Source organism: Perognathus longimembris, chromosome 1 (assembly GCF_023159225.1).
Source record: "Perognathus longimembris pacificus isolate PPM17 chromosome 1, ASM2315922v1, whole genome shotgun sequence".
Taxonomy (NCBI): Eukaryota; Metazoa; Chordata; class Mammalia; order Rodentia; family Heteromyidae; genus Perognathus; species Perognathus longimembris.
The window spans coordinates 637,001-653,398 of NC_063161.1; the positions used below are offsets into that span (position 1 = coordinate 637,001).

Here is a 16,398-nt window from a genome sequence, read left to right on the forward strand (position 1 = left end):
CAGGTGAGCTGGGCCGTCTCCCATTCCCTTCCTCCCTCAAGCAGAGCAAGGCTCAGCATCCTGCAAACTCACTCTGACAAGCACATGAGGGTTTCCCAAGACAATCAGCAAGGCTTTTGGTCTAGTGATTGCAACATTAAATCTTTTTGAGTTGGATAAGAAACCCAAAAAATATCGATCGTCTTCAAATCTGTCTTCATTTGACCGCACCTGTAAACACAAACATGAGTAAAAAATTATATACACATATATATGTAACTATATATATATATATAAAACTTTTTTTTAAACTGTCTGTAAATAGGGCCTGGGCCCTATTCCTGAGCTCTTTTGCTCAGGGCTAGCACTCTACTGTGCTGAGCCATAGTGCCACTTCCAGTTTTCTGGTGGTTAATTGGAGATACGAGTCTCACAGACTTTCCTGCCAGGTCTGGCTTTGAACTGAGATCCTCAGATCTCAGCCTCCCGAGGATTACTAGGCATGAGCCACCAGTACCCAGCCTAGAAAGTGTTTAAGAATTTTAAAAAATGAAAGTAATTTTGATATGTGAAAACAAATATTTATCATTTAAAAAGGTTAAGCATCAACATGACCTGTTTTTGATAATAAAAACAATCAAGCAGAAGCAAGTGTCATTGTCTACGGACAAGGAAACCCTCAAATGCAAACTGCAATCCTCAGATCTTAGCTTCCTCAGGGGCTAGGATTGCAGGTGTGAGCCACTGGCCCCTGTCGCTAAAGTCAATTTGAAAACAAAAACTGGGCTTTGAGAGTTAAATCCCAGTGGGTGGTGTGGTAGAGGTTACTGCGGCTTGGGTTTCCTGTCGTCCCTGCCCTTCGGCTGCTGATCCCACCCCACTCCACACATTCGCCATTTCCTCCTGCATCCTTTTTCCTTTGTCTACAGCCACTAGGAGAGTGTCTGTCCTGTGTGTGGATTTTACATGTCAATGTGCCCAGAACCCATGGTCACCCTGCCACAACCAGGGGCACATACAGGGGCAACGACGCACCCACAGTCACCCTGTCACAAACGAGCACGTACAGTGGAAATGACGATGACCAAGTATTCTTGCCCTTGAAATTCCTCAACAGATCCAACCTTTATGTCCATCAAGTCAACATTTCGCAGAAGAATTTTGATTTTCTCCACCTTTAAGACAGGTTTAAGACAAAACTGTACAACTCATGCTTTTTAACCCTACCCATCATGGTATAAACTAAACACTAACCAATTATTTTTCAATTCTGCAACATAATTTTTCAAAGCAAAACCAATTAAAACTCAAATTCCAATTTGCGATAAAGGAGAGGGTTAGGTACTTATCAGAAGGGACACTCTTCCCTGTCCCTCGCGCCACAGCACAGGAAGCACACAGGTACTGATGCACTGGCATGTGCATCTCCGTAGGATGGCACTTGAATCCATGGTGTTCTGGGCCACTGATGGGTTGCTGTGGCCAGGGCTGTGAGCTCCAAACGTACCATGGCTCCAGAGGCAGGGCTGGGCATCTTAGGGGTAAGAGGACTGAGTCCCAGAGTACAACTGATCGGCCCAGTGAAAAGCCATCAGCTAACACCGTGAAGGAGACCTGATCCTGAGGAATCAAAAATAGCTGGGTTGCTGTGAAGGGTTACAGGCCAAGTATGTTTAAGTCTGTGGAGACCAAACGACTTGGGATTCCAGACTTAAGCACACAAGCAGGAACAGGTTATACTGGTGTAGCGAGACTGATTTGGAACCTTGGGAAGATGAGGTAACCCTTCAGTAAAACTTAACTCTCATAACCTGTGGCTCCAAGCCCTGGCTGAAGTTGCCCAGAAGCTGACAGAGCAAGCGATGAAAATGGGGATGGAGACAGACATGGGGGAGGGCAATGCAGCAGGGTGGGCTGAGAAGCTGGACACATCTGCCAGCAGCTCCAAAGCAACAGGAGGGATAAACCAGAGAGGGTGTCATTCAGGAGGAATTAGACCACTATCCAGAAGATTCACATGTGAACATTCTGTAGTGAAACTATGCATCAAGAATAAAAGAAAAATACGAAAGCTATGAAAAGCTATTACTTAAACATAAATAAAATTAGGCAGAGTAGATTTCTTACCAAAACACATACTAGAGGACTAAGGGGCATTAACATTTTTTGGTTGAGATGGTGGTCTTTGCAAACTTTTTGCCCACACTGGCCCTGAACCACTATCCATCTGTACCTCCTGAGTAGCTAGGATTATAGTGTGTGCCACCATGTCATTTTGTTGTCTTTTTGAGGCAGGGTCAAGCTCTGTAGCCCAAGATGGTCTCGAGCCCAAGGTCTTCCTATCTCAGCCTTCTGAGTCCTATAGACAGAGACATATGTAGCGCAAGATGGCCTTGAACTCATTATCCTTCTACCTCAACCTTCCATGTCCTAGGATGACAGGTATACACCACCACACTGGATAAGAGGCAATAATTTCTAAGCACTGGGAAAATACCTCAATGGAATTCAAGAGTAAAGACGCTGAATAAAGGTATTTTTATACAAGTTCTAAGATAATCTGCCACTCACAGGTTATGGCTGAAATAAATACAACCAAATGAAATCTCAGAATTAAATCCTCCCCAACAGGCAAAAATCAGTAAAAATAGAAGACAAAAAATCCCCTCAAATGCAGTTAAGATATACTAATAAACACTGCCAGAGGAAAATGCATATTTTTGAGAAAAAAGGTAGAATTCCTAAAATTCAATTAAGAAGGAACTCAAAAGCTAAGAATCACCGTGACAAGCTTTGAAAACCACTGCACACATGTCAATGTGTCATAAAGCTCAGGCACCCTAGTCCTGTGTGGTCTGATGGAAACAAGCCATGAGGCCTATTTCCCAGAGGGAGAGTACCTCCCCTGGACTCAGCGGACAGCCACAGGAGAAAGGATGAGCCATTCACCAAATGTTGATAGGGCAACAGACTATACATAGTGAAAAGGGTCAAATCAGTTCCTACTTTGTCCTATATTAAAAAATAAACGCCAACAGATCCAAGATCCACAAGGGATGGTGGCATATGTCTGTAGTCCCAGCACTCAGAAGGCTGAGGCAAGAGGATCATTTAAACCAGTGTCCCAAGTTAGCTTGAGCAGCATTACAAGAACCTATCTAAAGGAAAAAAAAACATTTTAAATGTGTTCTTAACTATAAATGCCAAGAGCTAGCTGCCAGTGGCTCATGTCCGTAATCCTAGCTACTCAGAGGCTGAGAGTCAGTTCAAAGAGTCAGCCTGGGCAGGAAAAGTCTGTAAGATTCTTATCTCTAATTAACCAAGAGAAAACCAGAAGTGGCACTGTGGCTCAAGTGGTAGAGTGTTAGCCTTGAGCTGAAGAGCTCAGGGATAGCTCCCAGGCCCACAGTTCATGCCCCACGACTGACCAAAAAAAAAAAAAAATGACAAGTGATATTTTAAAGTATCCACTGAGGACTTTTAGAGGTAAAGGTGAAAAATACTTTGTGATCTCAAGGTAGGAAAAAATTTCCTAGATTAAAAACAGAGATGACTCCGAGACCAGTGGGCTCATGCCTATAATCCTAGCTACTTAGGAGGCTGAGATCTAAGGATCACAGTATGACGATAGCCTAGGAAGGAAAGTCGTAAGACTCTTTATCTACAATGAAGCACCCAGAAAGCTGTAAGTGGAGTTATGGTTCAAGTGGTAGCATGCTAGCCTTGAGAAAAAAAAAGAAAAGCTCAGAGAGAGTGCCCAGGCCCTGAGTTTAAGCCTCAGGACTGGCACCAAAAATAAAACAAACTAGAGACCATAGCCATAAAGGAAATTATTTACAACGGTTCCTGAAATGATGGACCAATTGAGTAGCTCCCTCTGAGTGCTGCAGTAAGAAGTCCTGTTACTTAGAATCTAGACAAACTCTCCTGGGGCTTGGACTCAGGGCCTGAGCACTGTCCCCGGCTTCTTTTTTTGCTCAAGGCTAGCACTCTGCCACTTGAGCCAACATTGCCACTTCCGCTTTTTCTATCTATGTGGTACTGAGGAATCGAACCCAGGGCTTCATGTATGCGAGGCAAGCACTCTACCACCAGGCCATATTCCCAGCCCAGTACAGCACTCTTACAGGAAACTAACATGATAACCACTACACTATGGAATAGCTGTCAGAGCCAGCAACTCGTGACCCTGTGGGCAGTATGTATTCTGCCCGTGGGCTCCACATTCATGGACTGGCTCAACCATGGGTGACGGTGCACCCAGGCCCACAGTGGCTATGTTTGAACAGAATACATACAAACATTTTTGTCAAGTTTCCTTAAACAATATGTATTAACAACTATTTACATAGCACTGGCATTATATTAAGTCTACAAGCAATCTAGAGCTTTAAAGCATAGAGGAAGATGTGTATAGATTATATGCAAATATTATACCATTTTATAGAGGCCACGAGCAGCTACAGATTTTGATATCCATGTGTTCTGGAGCCAATCCTCTGTGGATACCAAAGGCCAATTGCACTGTGTTGCTACACCATAGTGTTAACAAAATAAAAACAAAACAAAGCAAAAGTCTGGGGGCATGGCTTGGGTTCAATCCCCAGAATCAAAAAAACAAAACCTCAAAAAAACCCAATGGGGTTACTGGAATATAACTATCATAAGTCAATGAGCATCTGTATACATCTGGTTACATGAAAACTACAAGCATTTTTCTGACAAATGACTAAGGTAAGTACAGTTGAGATGATATCCCCAACATAACACCAAGGACCTGAGATTTAGAACATATGTTAAATGACTAGAAACTGCCGAGAAAAACAAACTCAAGATCCACTTTGAGTGGGTACTGGATTTGCAGTAAAAAAAAAAAAAAAAAGATAATTTAAATAAATATGAGGAAAGCCAGGTGGCTGAGGTTTAAGATCATAGTTTGAAGCCAGCCTGAACAAGAAAAGTCCATGAGACTCTGATTTCTCTGATTTCCAACAAATAACGAGAGAGAAAGAAAGGGAGGGGGGGGAGAGAGGGAGAGGAAGAGGGAGAGAAGCCAGAAGTACATTTGAGGCTCAAGTGATAGAATGCTATTTGAGCACAAAAGCTTGAAGATAGCATCCAGGCCTTAAGTTCAAGCCCCAGGACCCGCACATCCACACAAAATATGTGCAGACACAAACAAGTGAAAGGTCTCACCTGACTGAGATCTCAAGGGAGACTCCCAGCCACACGTGAGAGCGAGGGCACCCGGCTGCGCGAGTGTGGTCAGGAACAGGAACACCTGGCATCACCATCTCCCAGCAACCTCAACTTAAGAGCCTCTTGGGTCCCCTGTGTGTCCCTATCTCCACCACCACCCCAGCCCTGGGAGGGGCTGAGGTTTTCATACTTAATGCTGACTTGCAAACCATGCCAGAATGCCCACTTGCCCTAGGCTGCAAAGGCAGAGGATCACAATGTGATATCAGACAGTGGGGACCAACAGTGCCTCTGCATCCAGCCACACCATCCCTGTGGGCCTTCCTCAAAGTCATGTGCCAGAGTACCTGGCCAGGTGCACCCATAGGAGGGGCATGGACAGAGCTACAAGGATCAGAGAAAAGAGGGATGGGTGCTCTTGCCAGACAAGTGACTCACTGTGTGAGGAGAGCTGAGGACCACCTGTGCCAGTTTCTGGGCCAAGTATGGGGTGACAAAGGTAGCACTACAGAGTCATGGCCAGTTCCAAGAAGAATCAGTTGAGTGGAAAGACCCTAGGCTGTGTGTTTTTTCGAGCCTGGGCCAGCCTAACATTAAATGAGCTGTTTTCCCTTGAAGGGTTCCAGGTCAAAAAACAAGTTCCTGACAAGACAGTGAGTTTCACTGAGTGAGAAGATAGTTAGGCCATTCCTGCTCCCCAGGGCGGCTATGCAGCTGGAAAAACCTGATGAAGTTCTTAGCTTCTGTTTGCAAGTAGTTAATCACAACAAAGCAAGGTTTTTCCTTCTGGCCACAAAGGACTGAGGTTGTGACAGACAGAGCCAGGGCTCCCAGCTCCTTGGGGGTCTTGACACGTTCATCTGACCCTGACCTCCCAGCTCCTAGGGGTCCTGATATGTTCATCTGGCACTCTGGAAATAAAAAGTGTTGATGTTGGAGCTGCTCAACTTGGGGCAAGAACAAGAAGAATCTGGCATGCTGGGCCTGAAGCCAGATCCATCAGCCAGCCATCGGTGGGGCGGCTGAGGGCCGGGAGGCCTAGCACCAGCCATCGGTGGGGAGGCGGCTTCAGAGGGGCAGGTGCTGAGGGTGCTGAGGGTCGGGAGGCCTAGCATCTGTGTGGCTATGAGGGAGAGGCTGTGCCCACAGCTGTGGGGACAGGAAAGGCCAGGTGTGAAATAGGCATGCAGGAAGACTTACAGCAGCCTAGAAGCTCCGAGTGATGGCGCCTGCGGAGTACTGCCACTGCCCACTGCTGGTCAGTCATAAAGAGAGCCATCATCCCCCCGGAAACCAAGCTTAGAAATAATAAAAAGAACACTCAACAAAAACATAAGCTGCCCCACAACAGAGATAAATGTCACACACTAAGCGCAGGTCGTGATGCTAGGCAAAAATAGGTTATTATCTTCAGGGAAGAATCCCAGATTGCTATTTTTATAAAATTTCTAGTTTCAACAAAAATTTAAACGATACACATAAGGAAAATGATGCTCACACTGTTTAGTTCCAAATATTAGAACTGCTAATGCTTAGTTCCAAGTACTGGACTTAGCAAAGATTTCAGGGAGGCATTAACAGTATGTCCAAAGAACCAGAAGATCTTCTATCAAAAATCTTATGGCAGGGGATAGGAATGTGGCATAGTGGCAGAGTGCGTGTCTAGCATGCATGAAGCCCTGGGTTCAATTCCTTAGCACCACATAAACAGAAAAATCTGGAAGTGGTGCTGTGGCTCAAGAAGTAGAGTGCTAAGCCTTAAGCAAAAAGAAGCCAGGGACAGTGCATGGTTTGCAAGTCAGCATCAATTAATGCTTTTTCCAGTCCTGGGACTGGAAAAAAAAATCTTATGGCAGGTATCACAGCAGTAGTTTCAAATGAGGACAGAAATGGTACAAAGCTGGACACTGGTGGCTCATGCCTGTAATCCTTGTTACTGAGAGGCTGAGATCTGAGGATCAAGGCTCAAAGCCAGCCAGGCAGGGAAGTCTATGAGATCCTTATCTTCAATTAACCACCAAAAAGCTGGAAGTGGAGCTGTGACACTACTTCCAATGGTAGACCTCCCCTTAAGAAAAAAGCTAAGGGACAGTACCAAAGCTCTGAGTTCAAGCCTTAGGATCAGACACACAGATACACAGACACACACAGACAGACAGACAGACAGACAGACAGACACACACACACACACACACACAGTCTTCGTTGACAATCAGCATATTCCAGATGCCAAGAGAAAGAAAAGTGTGAACTTAAGACTAGCAAAAAATATCCAACTTAAAGAACCAAAGACTGGAGAAAGTGGAAGAGACAGAGACCCATGGGACAACATCCCACAAAACCAATGTGGGAGAAAGAAGTCTCAGAGGAGAGCAGAGAAGGGCAGAAAATATATGAAGAAATATTGGTCCAAATTGTTTAATCTAATGAAAAACATTAATATACAGATGTAAGAAGCTTCACAATCCCCAAGGAAGATAAATTCCAAGAGAGCCATGGCCAGATTCAGCAGAAAAAAAACAGCTGAAATCCAAATACATATATTGAGAGCAGCAGCAAGCCTGATGGAAGACAGAGACCCAGTCTGCAGAGAGGTTCTCACCTGAGCACCAAGCAGGGGCCCCAGAGAGTCTTGCAGCCACAGAGCCACCGTTTAGGAATGAAAGTAACAAGGACAGGGAGAAATGGTGGCTAGTAGAACTGCCTCACAAAAACACTGAAGGGAGACCTGTAGTAGTGTGAAAGAATTCAGGCCAAGAACCAATTTCTTCACTCATTTCCTATCAGTAGGACTTATTTGAGAGAGAGAGAGAGAGAGAGAGAGAGAGAGAGAGAGAGAGAGAGAGAGAGAGTGAGAGATGAATCAAGTGAGAAGACAGTTTGTCACTTAGCTAGAAAAGGGAAAATATGAAAAATTAATTTAAGTAGCAGTCAGAAGCACAAAAATGTCTCACCCCAGACAACCTAGCTGGACATGTGGGATATATAGGCTGGCAACACTGCTGCTTGTACTAGAAGGTGGCGTGTGTCCCTAAGGCTGTAGCCATGGTCCCAAAACTAGCAAAGAGATGGCACAAACACCAACAAGCAGAGGCTTCTCTGAGAAGCTATTACCATCTCTGAGCCCTTGTAATCTTCTCTTTGCCACTGAAGCACTAAGCGCACACCTTCCCCTCACAGGAACCCAACTTCAGGAAGAAGACACTCTCTGAAGTGCCAGTTCTGTGTGGCTCGTAGCACAACCCAGCTCACCCTCAACATAGGCATCTCATCATGACCTCCGTGAGTACCATTACCAGCATTGTGTCCTGCTGTCCTGGGCGTCTTCCCCATGTTGGTGAATGGTACACCCCAGGGACAAGTTCCAGACAACCAAATCTCACATGGTTGTCATGGAGAGTGCCCACTCCCAGCTCAGGTCTAGGGAAGTTTCTGACTGTCAAAATCCAGGAACCTTATGAAGCCAGGAATGCTACTCTCCTGTAACTTATAGAAGGGTCACATGGTTTAAGAATGTCCCCTACAAGAATGCCAACAGCACCCCTTTGAGAAACACCAGTTGAGAGCTGGGGTTGACACACTTTAAAAAAAAAAAAAAAGAAGGACCAAATATCAAGGTCCTTATGTAAATACTTACAACATAACTAATTGAACAACCAGAAAACCTGCTATTCAAAATGAGCTTGTGACTACCTTTCACAGTGACCCACAAAACCAAGGAACAAGGGCCATAGTGACCCTAAAGAGCAAAGCAGAGTCTTGGGTGTACACCTGCTTCCGGTAGGGCGTGATGACACCGATGTCCCTGGTGGATACTTGACTGGAGATGTTCCGAACCAGGAGGCAGCAGTAGCGCATGACCTGGACAGCCTCAGCTGGGCTGAACCATGATGGACTTCTCCCTTCTCGAGCCTCGTTGCCCTGAGTTCACAAGAAGAGAAAACTTTGTTTGACCAAAAATGTTTACCAAGGGCCCATGCTCAAGCGTCAGGAGATATATAATAAGAAAAAAAAAAATTCCTATTGTCACACGGGATTTAAAATCTAGCAGGTTAGTTATCACTAAGTAGTTAGGAAGTTAGAACCATATTAAATGGTATAAAGGCGAAGGACTAGTAGGATGAATCTATCATTTGAGGATTGATGGCAGAGGTAGAAGGTTAGCAATCATCTGGTAAAGATCAGCCTCTGCTGGAAGAAGGGAATGCAGGACCTGACAAGGGCTGGCTCACAGTTTTCTTGATAAAATGAATGGCCACTGTGGCCCAAGCCCAGAGAGGCATGCAGGAGCGGACAGCATGGCTGGCCTGACAAGAGGCCTGCTTGTCTGTGGTCAACATCCAGAGTCCTGGCCACAGCCAGCAGTTCCAGCACTAGCTAAGATGTTCACACTCCTCAGTCCAACGGTAGACTCTTTTTCAGTGAAATCCTTGGAGCTATGGCTAAAGTGGTAGAGCTCAGGACAGCTCCCCAGCCCCTGAACTCTTGCACCAGGATTGACCTGGCGCATGCTCATACTCACTGGGACTGTGAGCAGTCTTTGTGATCTTCGCCACAGGTGACTTCAGGGACCTATCTGCTTGATCCAGCCCCACCAGTTAAGACCGCCTCCGGGAAATCCAGATAACCTTCTGGATCTAGCATGGGCATTGGTCCATGGACTTCCGCCCTCAGGCCCATGATCTCTGTGAGACTGTCCTCCAGGCCAGTGGTGTAAAATCTTATCTCTTCTGTGGCCTAATCACGAAGGGTGCTCTCCATCTTACCATCCTACATCACAACATCAACCTTACTTGGTATGGTGGCCCACAGCTGTAACCCCAGATACTCAGGCAGTAGAGATGGGATCAAGGTCCAAAACCGGCCCTGGCAAAAGTGCAAGTCTATACCTGAAAAACCGCCTAAAAGTAAAAGGGCTGTTTACAGTAATAGAGTGTTTGCACAGAAAGCACAAGACTCCAAATTCAGTCTTTAAAAGTTATTTGTATGTCTGGGTTCTATTCTACCACCTACATGTGCTTTTTAAAATACTTTACACTGTGTGTGGGGGTGTGGGGGTGCGTGTGCACACCCGTGTGTACCTACTGTTACCGAGACCTTAACTCAGGGCCTGGGTGCTGTCCCTGAACTTTTTATTTTTATTTTTTTATCTCAAGGCTAATACTCTAGCACTTTGAGCCACAGCTCCACTTTCTGGGTTTTAGAGGTGCTTAGTTGGAGATAAGAGTCTCAAAGACTTTTCTACTCAGGCTGGCATTGAACTGTGATCCTCAGTTCGCAGCCTTCTGAGTAGCTAGGATTACAGGCATGAACCATGGGCATCTGGTTTCCAATGTATTTTTTTGACTCCCTTGTCAAATATCAGATGACTCTAAAATATACAAGTAGGTCAAGAAATTGACTCCATCCCAAATTAATAAACTAATCAATAAAAGGGCAAAGGAGCTAAAGAGAGACTTATCAGAAGAAAAATAGCAAACACAAGAGGAACTGCTCAACATCCCTGGCAGTGAAGGAAACAACGTGGAGATTTCATCTCACTCTGGTTAGATCGGCCAACATCAAGAATTTGAATAATAAACAAGTACAGCGGGGGGGGGGGGGGGAAGAAACACTATTGCACTGTTGGTAGGAATGTAAACTAGTACAACTACTCTGGATAGCAGTTTGGAGGTTCCTCAAAAAATTAAACATAGAACTTCCTTATGACCCAGCCATACCCCTCTTGGGCATCTACCTGGGTCATTACAAGTCAGGAAAAGGCAAAGACACTCGCACATCCATGTTCACTGCTGCACTACTCACAATAGCCAAATCATGGAAACAGCCCAGATGCCCTACAGTAGATAAGTGGATCAATAAAATGTGGTACATATACACCATGGAAATTTACTCATCCACTAGAAAGAATAATATTATGTCATTTTCAGGGAAAGAGATGGACCTAAAACAAATCACATTAAGTGAGGTTAGCCAAGCCCAGAGAGAGAAATGGAATATGCTTTCTCTCATATGTGGAAGCCAGATCTAAAATATAACTGGACACAAAAACTTACATGGGATTCTAGGCATTCACACACAGTCAGAGAAGGAACCCAAAGGTGTAACTCCTCCGAACATCTAAATACTATTTATAAAAACAAATTTCAAGAAATGGAAACATGTATTTTATACTGTTATTTTTAGTTGTCTTTTTAGGGGACAGAAGGGGGGTACATAAATGCTGAGGGTATATAAAAATGAGTCAATATGAAAGTGAGTAGCATGCAACTTGTGCAGGGACAGGAGAAGGAGACTGGAAGAAAGTGAAGGAAGAAGTGACATTGCCCAAGAAGAATTGTACTCATTACTTAACTCTGAGAATGGCAACCCTTCTATACAACTCCTTAATAATAAAATACTAAAAAAGGAAACCTGTGTCCTTTCTTGGTGGCAACTTTGGTTATGTCTCAAGAGGTTCATTTCTAGACATTTTATAGGATTCCCTCCTCTACAACTTCTGATTTGTTTTCTCTGATACATAGGCGGCATCTGAGGATGTGTAGAGTGATCCAGACAGCGGGAAGCACCCCTGGGAGTGGTTGGGGACAGGGCAGAGCACATGTGCTAAGTGAGTACCAGCCACCAGTGAGGGAACTGGCCTGTAAGAACACGATGACCATCCAGAGGGTGGGCATTCAACTCAACATCATCTACTTCACACGGGTCCCAAACTCCTTTTCTCCACAAAAGGTTTAAAGAGGACGTGAGGCATGGAGCATGCCAGGCTCCTGCCCAGCAAGGCCAGGCTTTGTAAGAAGGGGAATCCTTGACTCCTGCTTTCCTTGTCTGGGTGCAGCTTTAATTCTGAAAACCTGAACACCATTCTTTTGGGAGGTGATGTAAAACCTGATTTCTTGTTTTGTCAACCAAGTTCCTAATATAAGCTATCTGGTTTTATTGAATGCTTACTTTAAAAAGCTAATAAGCATCCCCTCCCTCTCTGAGGTTTTGCTGTCTCCATCCTGTGGAGCTGGGCTCAGGTACAAGGCCAGGGGCACCTCACTTGTGACAGATTCTCCTGGTCCTGTGGGGTGGGCCAGGCACTGACTGGGCTGTTGGCTGCCAGTGGTCCAGCGGGATTTGCTTCCCAACCTTCTAATTGCTCTCTGATGTTCCATCACTCAAGGATCTCAGTAAGTGTGCATCTCTTTGCAGAACTGAGCACTTGTCAAAGGACACTGCCCTGCAGAATCACTCCTTGGGCCCTTCTGTGTTGAGCCCATCTGAGGGAAGAGATCAGCAGAAGCCCCTTCTTACTTTCTTTCGCTCTTGATGACTAGCACCTGTCTTCCCCCTTACAGACCTGGGATAAATGCTCGGTTACTGATGTAGTTCAGTAACACATACAAGTGATATGAAACACCAGGAATAACAAAGTGTGGTCACTATGGGGGGGGGTGAAGCTAATCAGCTAGAATAATACCCCTCTTCCCTGTTCTCACCTGATACACCAGGCACTTAGGTAGTTCAAGGCAGACTTACCCTCACCCCATGGAAGATGAGAGGAAAGCCTTTCTTAGGCAGCTTCTCCCAGCCCAACAAAGAGGTCACTACTTTGGGGTCTGCACAGACTTCGAGTTCCCTGTGATAGAACAGGCGGGAGGGCAGTGCCAGCAGGGCTGAGTGGGACCTGTAGTTCTTCACCAGCTTTGTGACCTGTAAGAAAATAAGAGGTGCAGGTCACAAGGAGTCAGCACCACAGTTACTGTTGAGGGGAAGGAAGTTCTGCATGGAACTTGAGGTCCCCTCCACATCCACTTCATGGGGGCAACTCCTCTTCTGCTGGTCCTCTCCCCTAGCCTGAAACCTGTCACCAAGGCAAGCTCTTCAGATGACTGTGGACCCCAAGGGTCCATTTTCAATAGGAAAGTGAATGTCAGGAAAAACTTTCTTTTGTATCTCTCCTGAGTCCTGACCAAGTGAGTCTCTTGGAGAACACAGTCATCTCTGCACACTCCTTGTGTGTTGCAAGCTTTGTGCTGGATCTATTGTCAAGTAGCCCCAGCCTTTAAGCAAAGCACTATGGGCTGTATCTCAGTTGGGGCGGTAGAAAGCAAGAACTTCTGCGGCCTCCTACAGAGCCATGACCATAGGCATGACACCAGTATGAGGAATAACAGTTCACTTCTTGGCTCTAACTGGTCTGGGAAGTTCAGACGATACAGGCATCCGAGCTTCTAGCCCGAGGGGCACTGTCTGTTCCGGCAGAGCTCTGGATCCAATTGTTTGGTACAAAAACACAACAGAGAGCCTGGGACTCACCAGTAGGGGGTTGTATGCACCACAGGCACCAAAGGCACTCTCATCTCTCAGGTAGGCTGGCCGTGCCATCAGCCTCTCCAACATGGACACATTCAGCCCATAGGCCATGGCTAGCCTGGACTTGATGACTGGGCCAAGCTGCATAGGGTCTCCAGCAAGCACAATCTGTGACACACACAAAGCTTAGCTAGTGGAGAGCTGTTAGCACACAGTCTCTATCAAGGGTCTCCTAGACCTGCGGGAGTGACAGGCAGGCCAGTTAGGTGTCAGCCCCAGTTAGGATTGGTGCTATACAGGCTGGGCTTTTGTCCACTCTGGCTGCTGGGGATGAGGGAAGAGGCTGAGATACCAGGAAAACACAGGTGGAACTGATAGTGGCTTGGATAAGGCAGTAGAAACAGAAAACACTATATGAGTCAGAAATTCAAGCTCTTCTCCAGAGCAGTCAGTACCTGCTTCCATCTGTCTCATTCCCTGGAGCTGGGTTTTCTCTCTCATTAACTTCTAACAGTAGCAAGAGTCCTGAGTATACAAGCTATGTTCTTTAAGTTTCCACTGTGCATGGCCCTGACGACCCCCTGAGCTTCTCAGAGCCCAGTGACCCAAGGAAAGGCAATGGGATATGTCCTCAGGAGAAACCTGAGATGTTTCCACGTCAGATGTCAGATGAGTCTTCAATGGGGTTAACAAAGGAAAAACCAGTGGAATTTAAGATGATGCCTTCTGTCAGAAGCACCAGAGGAAGGATCAGGCAGGGGTCTGTTAGACACACACAGAGATGGAGAGGCACTGAGCAGTCCAGTGAAAGTGGACAAGGGAGATCCAAGTAGGACATAAAACCCTATCTTCTCCCCTTGGCCACATGGGGCTCCCTCAGCCCAGGGACGACAGCTGCTGACTTACAAGAGTTCTTAGTTTCTGATTGCAAGTAGTTAATCACAACAAAGCAAGGTTTTTCCTTCTCGCCACAAAGGACTGAGGTTGTGACAGACAGAGCCAGGGCTCCCAGCTCCTTGGGGGTCTTGACACGTTCATCTGACCCCTGACCTCCCAGCTCCTAGGGGTCCTGATATGTTCATCTGGCCACTCTAAGGCCAGGACTATTCACTTCTGCAGAAAAACAGGGATAGACAAGCCACACACATAGCAGACAGTGCACAGGCCTTACCTGGCCACTGACTTCTGAAACCAGACCCAGAGGAATAAGGCATTCTGGCTCACTTGCTTGCCCGGCCTCATCCACAAAAACATGTGTGAAATGTCCAACTCTAGAGCCAAAGATGTTTAACTGGTTAATTTCTGACAACTTACTTAGCAATCCATGCAAAGCTCTACTCCAAACTAGGGTCAAAGTGGTAGTACCGGGGGGCAAGGGTGGGGATCTACATGTCACTAGGAGAAGCCTGTGACTCTGTGGCAGCACACCTGTCAATGTGGAAGGCTATGGAGGAGGCAGGGTGAGAAAGTGTGAACACAGCCATGAGCCTCCAGGGCAGTTCAGAGGCGGGGCAGGCACTGCACCACCCCCCTGCCTCCACAGCCGACTCCCAGGCGGTCGCTCACAGACCCCTAGGCCTTAGCACCAATGCTGTTTCTTCAGAAAAGCCATCTCCACCCATTGGTATCACACACAGCTCTGGCTTCCCTCTACCACGCTGCCTCTCATCTCCTTACAGAGCAAGCAAGAAGAGGACAGTCTATCCTGGGGGAACCTGCATCCCCCACACAGCGCCTGGTGCTTACCTCACTCCTATCTGGTAAAAAAGCCCTGCACTGCTGCACGTGGTGATTATTATTCTGAACCGAGAGGCTCTCCAGATGTCTTCCCCATCTCTGCAGTATGGTTTGATGGCATCAATGATGGTCTGGGGCAAAGAAGGGAGAGGCAGTTTTGTTTTCAAATTATTAAACATTAGTTTGAGCTCCACAGAAATATAAAGCTGAGAGGAATAAGACAATCTTATTTGTTTTATAATAAATAAGATAACCAAGTAATCTTTCCTTGTTGACACTTGTTAGTAAGACTAATGATTTTCAAATCAAGTCTGTTTTGTTGACTCTGGGGCCAGGAACTAAACAGAATCCTGCAGCTCCTATTGGAAAACAACTTTCTTTCTTTTTTTGAGAGCTCTAAAGCCTCATTTGCTCTACTATTTGAGCCATGCACCCTGCCCTTCCATTACTTTTCCAATAAGGTATGGTCTCTCTATTTTTTAAAATATAATTTTAGTGTTATTAAGGTGTTGTATAGAGGGATGACTATTTTGTAAGTTAGGTAATGAGTATAATTGTTGTTGGTTGTGGGGCATGAATTCAGGGCCTGGGCACTGTCCCTGAGCTTTTGTGCTCAAGGTTAGCACTCTATACCATTGAGCCACAGCTCTACTTCCAGTTTTCTGGTGGTCGATTGGAGGTAAGAGTCTCATGGACTTTCCTAGCTTGGCTGACTTTGAACTGTGATCCTGAGATCTGAGCCTCCTGAGTAACTAGGATTACAGGTGTGAACCACTGGTGCCTGGTTCATGAATACACTTCTTTTTTGACAGATCACTCCTTCTTTTGCTTTGGTCTCTCATTTTCACGTGGTCTCTCATACTTATGCCCCACACCCCTAGGATTATGGGCATGTACCACTGCACCTGGCCCTTGGCTTGTTTTTCAAAACAATTTATTTCATTCATAAGCAAACCAAGAACATGTAATTTCCCTGAAGAGATAACTTGTAACCAAGCAAATAAAACAAAACTAATATTGTATTTGGGGACCCGATAATTAAAGAGAAATAGGAGAATTTAACAAAACAAAATATATCCACAATAGGACTAATAATTCAGAAATAGGGTGGGCATACTATAATGGAGTAAGACCCCACCCACAGAGCTGAGTTATGGCAGAGCAGTTTTTCTTTCACAACTA

The 16,398-nt window shown here is 45.7% G+C and overlaps 1 protein-coding gene across 2 annotated transcripts in view; it reads right to left on the reverse strand.

Moving 5' to 3' along the window:
• Mov10l1 (Mov10 like RISC complex RNA helicase 1) overlaps positions 1–16,398 on the reverse strand; it is a 62,388-nt gene that overhangs the window by 744 nt on the left and 45,246 nt on the right. The window contains exons 19-25 of one of the 2 annotated variants that reach the window (XM_048353733.1): positions 15,226–15,347; positions 14,651–14,750; positions 13,483–13,647; positions 12,703–12,876; positions 8,950–9,099; positions 1,047–1,154; positions 73–210 (exon numbers count right to left, since the gene is read on the reverse strand). In XM_048353733.1, coding sequence (XP_048209690.1) covers positions 73–210; positions 1,047–1,154; positions 8,950–9,099; positions 12,703–12,876; positions 13,483–13,647; positions 14,651–14,750; positions 15,226–15,347 — 957 coding nt within the window. The remainder of the gene's footprint in view (positions 1–72; positions 211–1,046; positions 1,155–8,949; positions 9,100–12,702; positions 12,877–13,482; positions 13,648–14,650; positions 14,751–15,225; positions 15,348–16,398) is intronic. The other variant, XM_048353742.1, reaches the window with a different exon arrangement.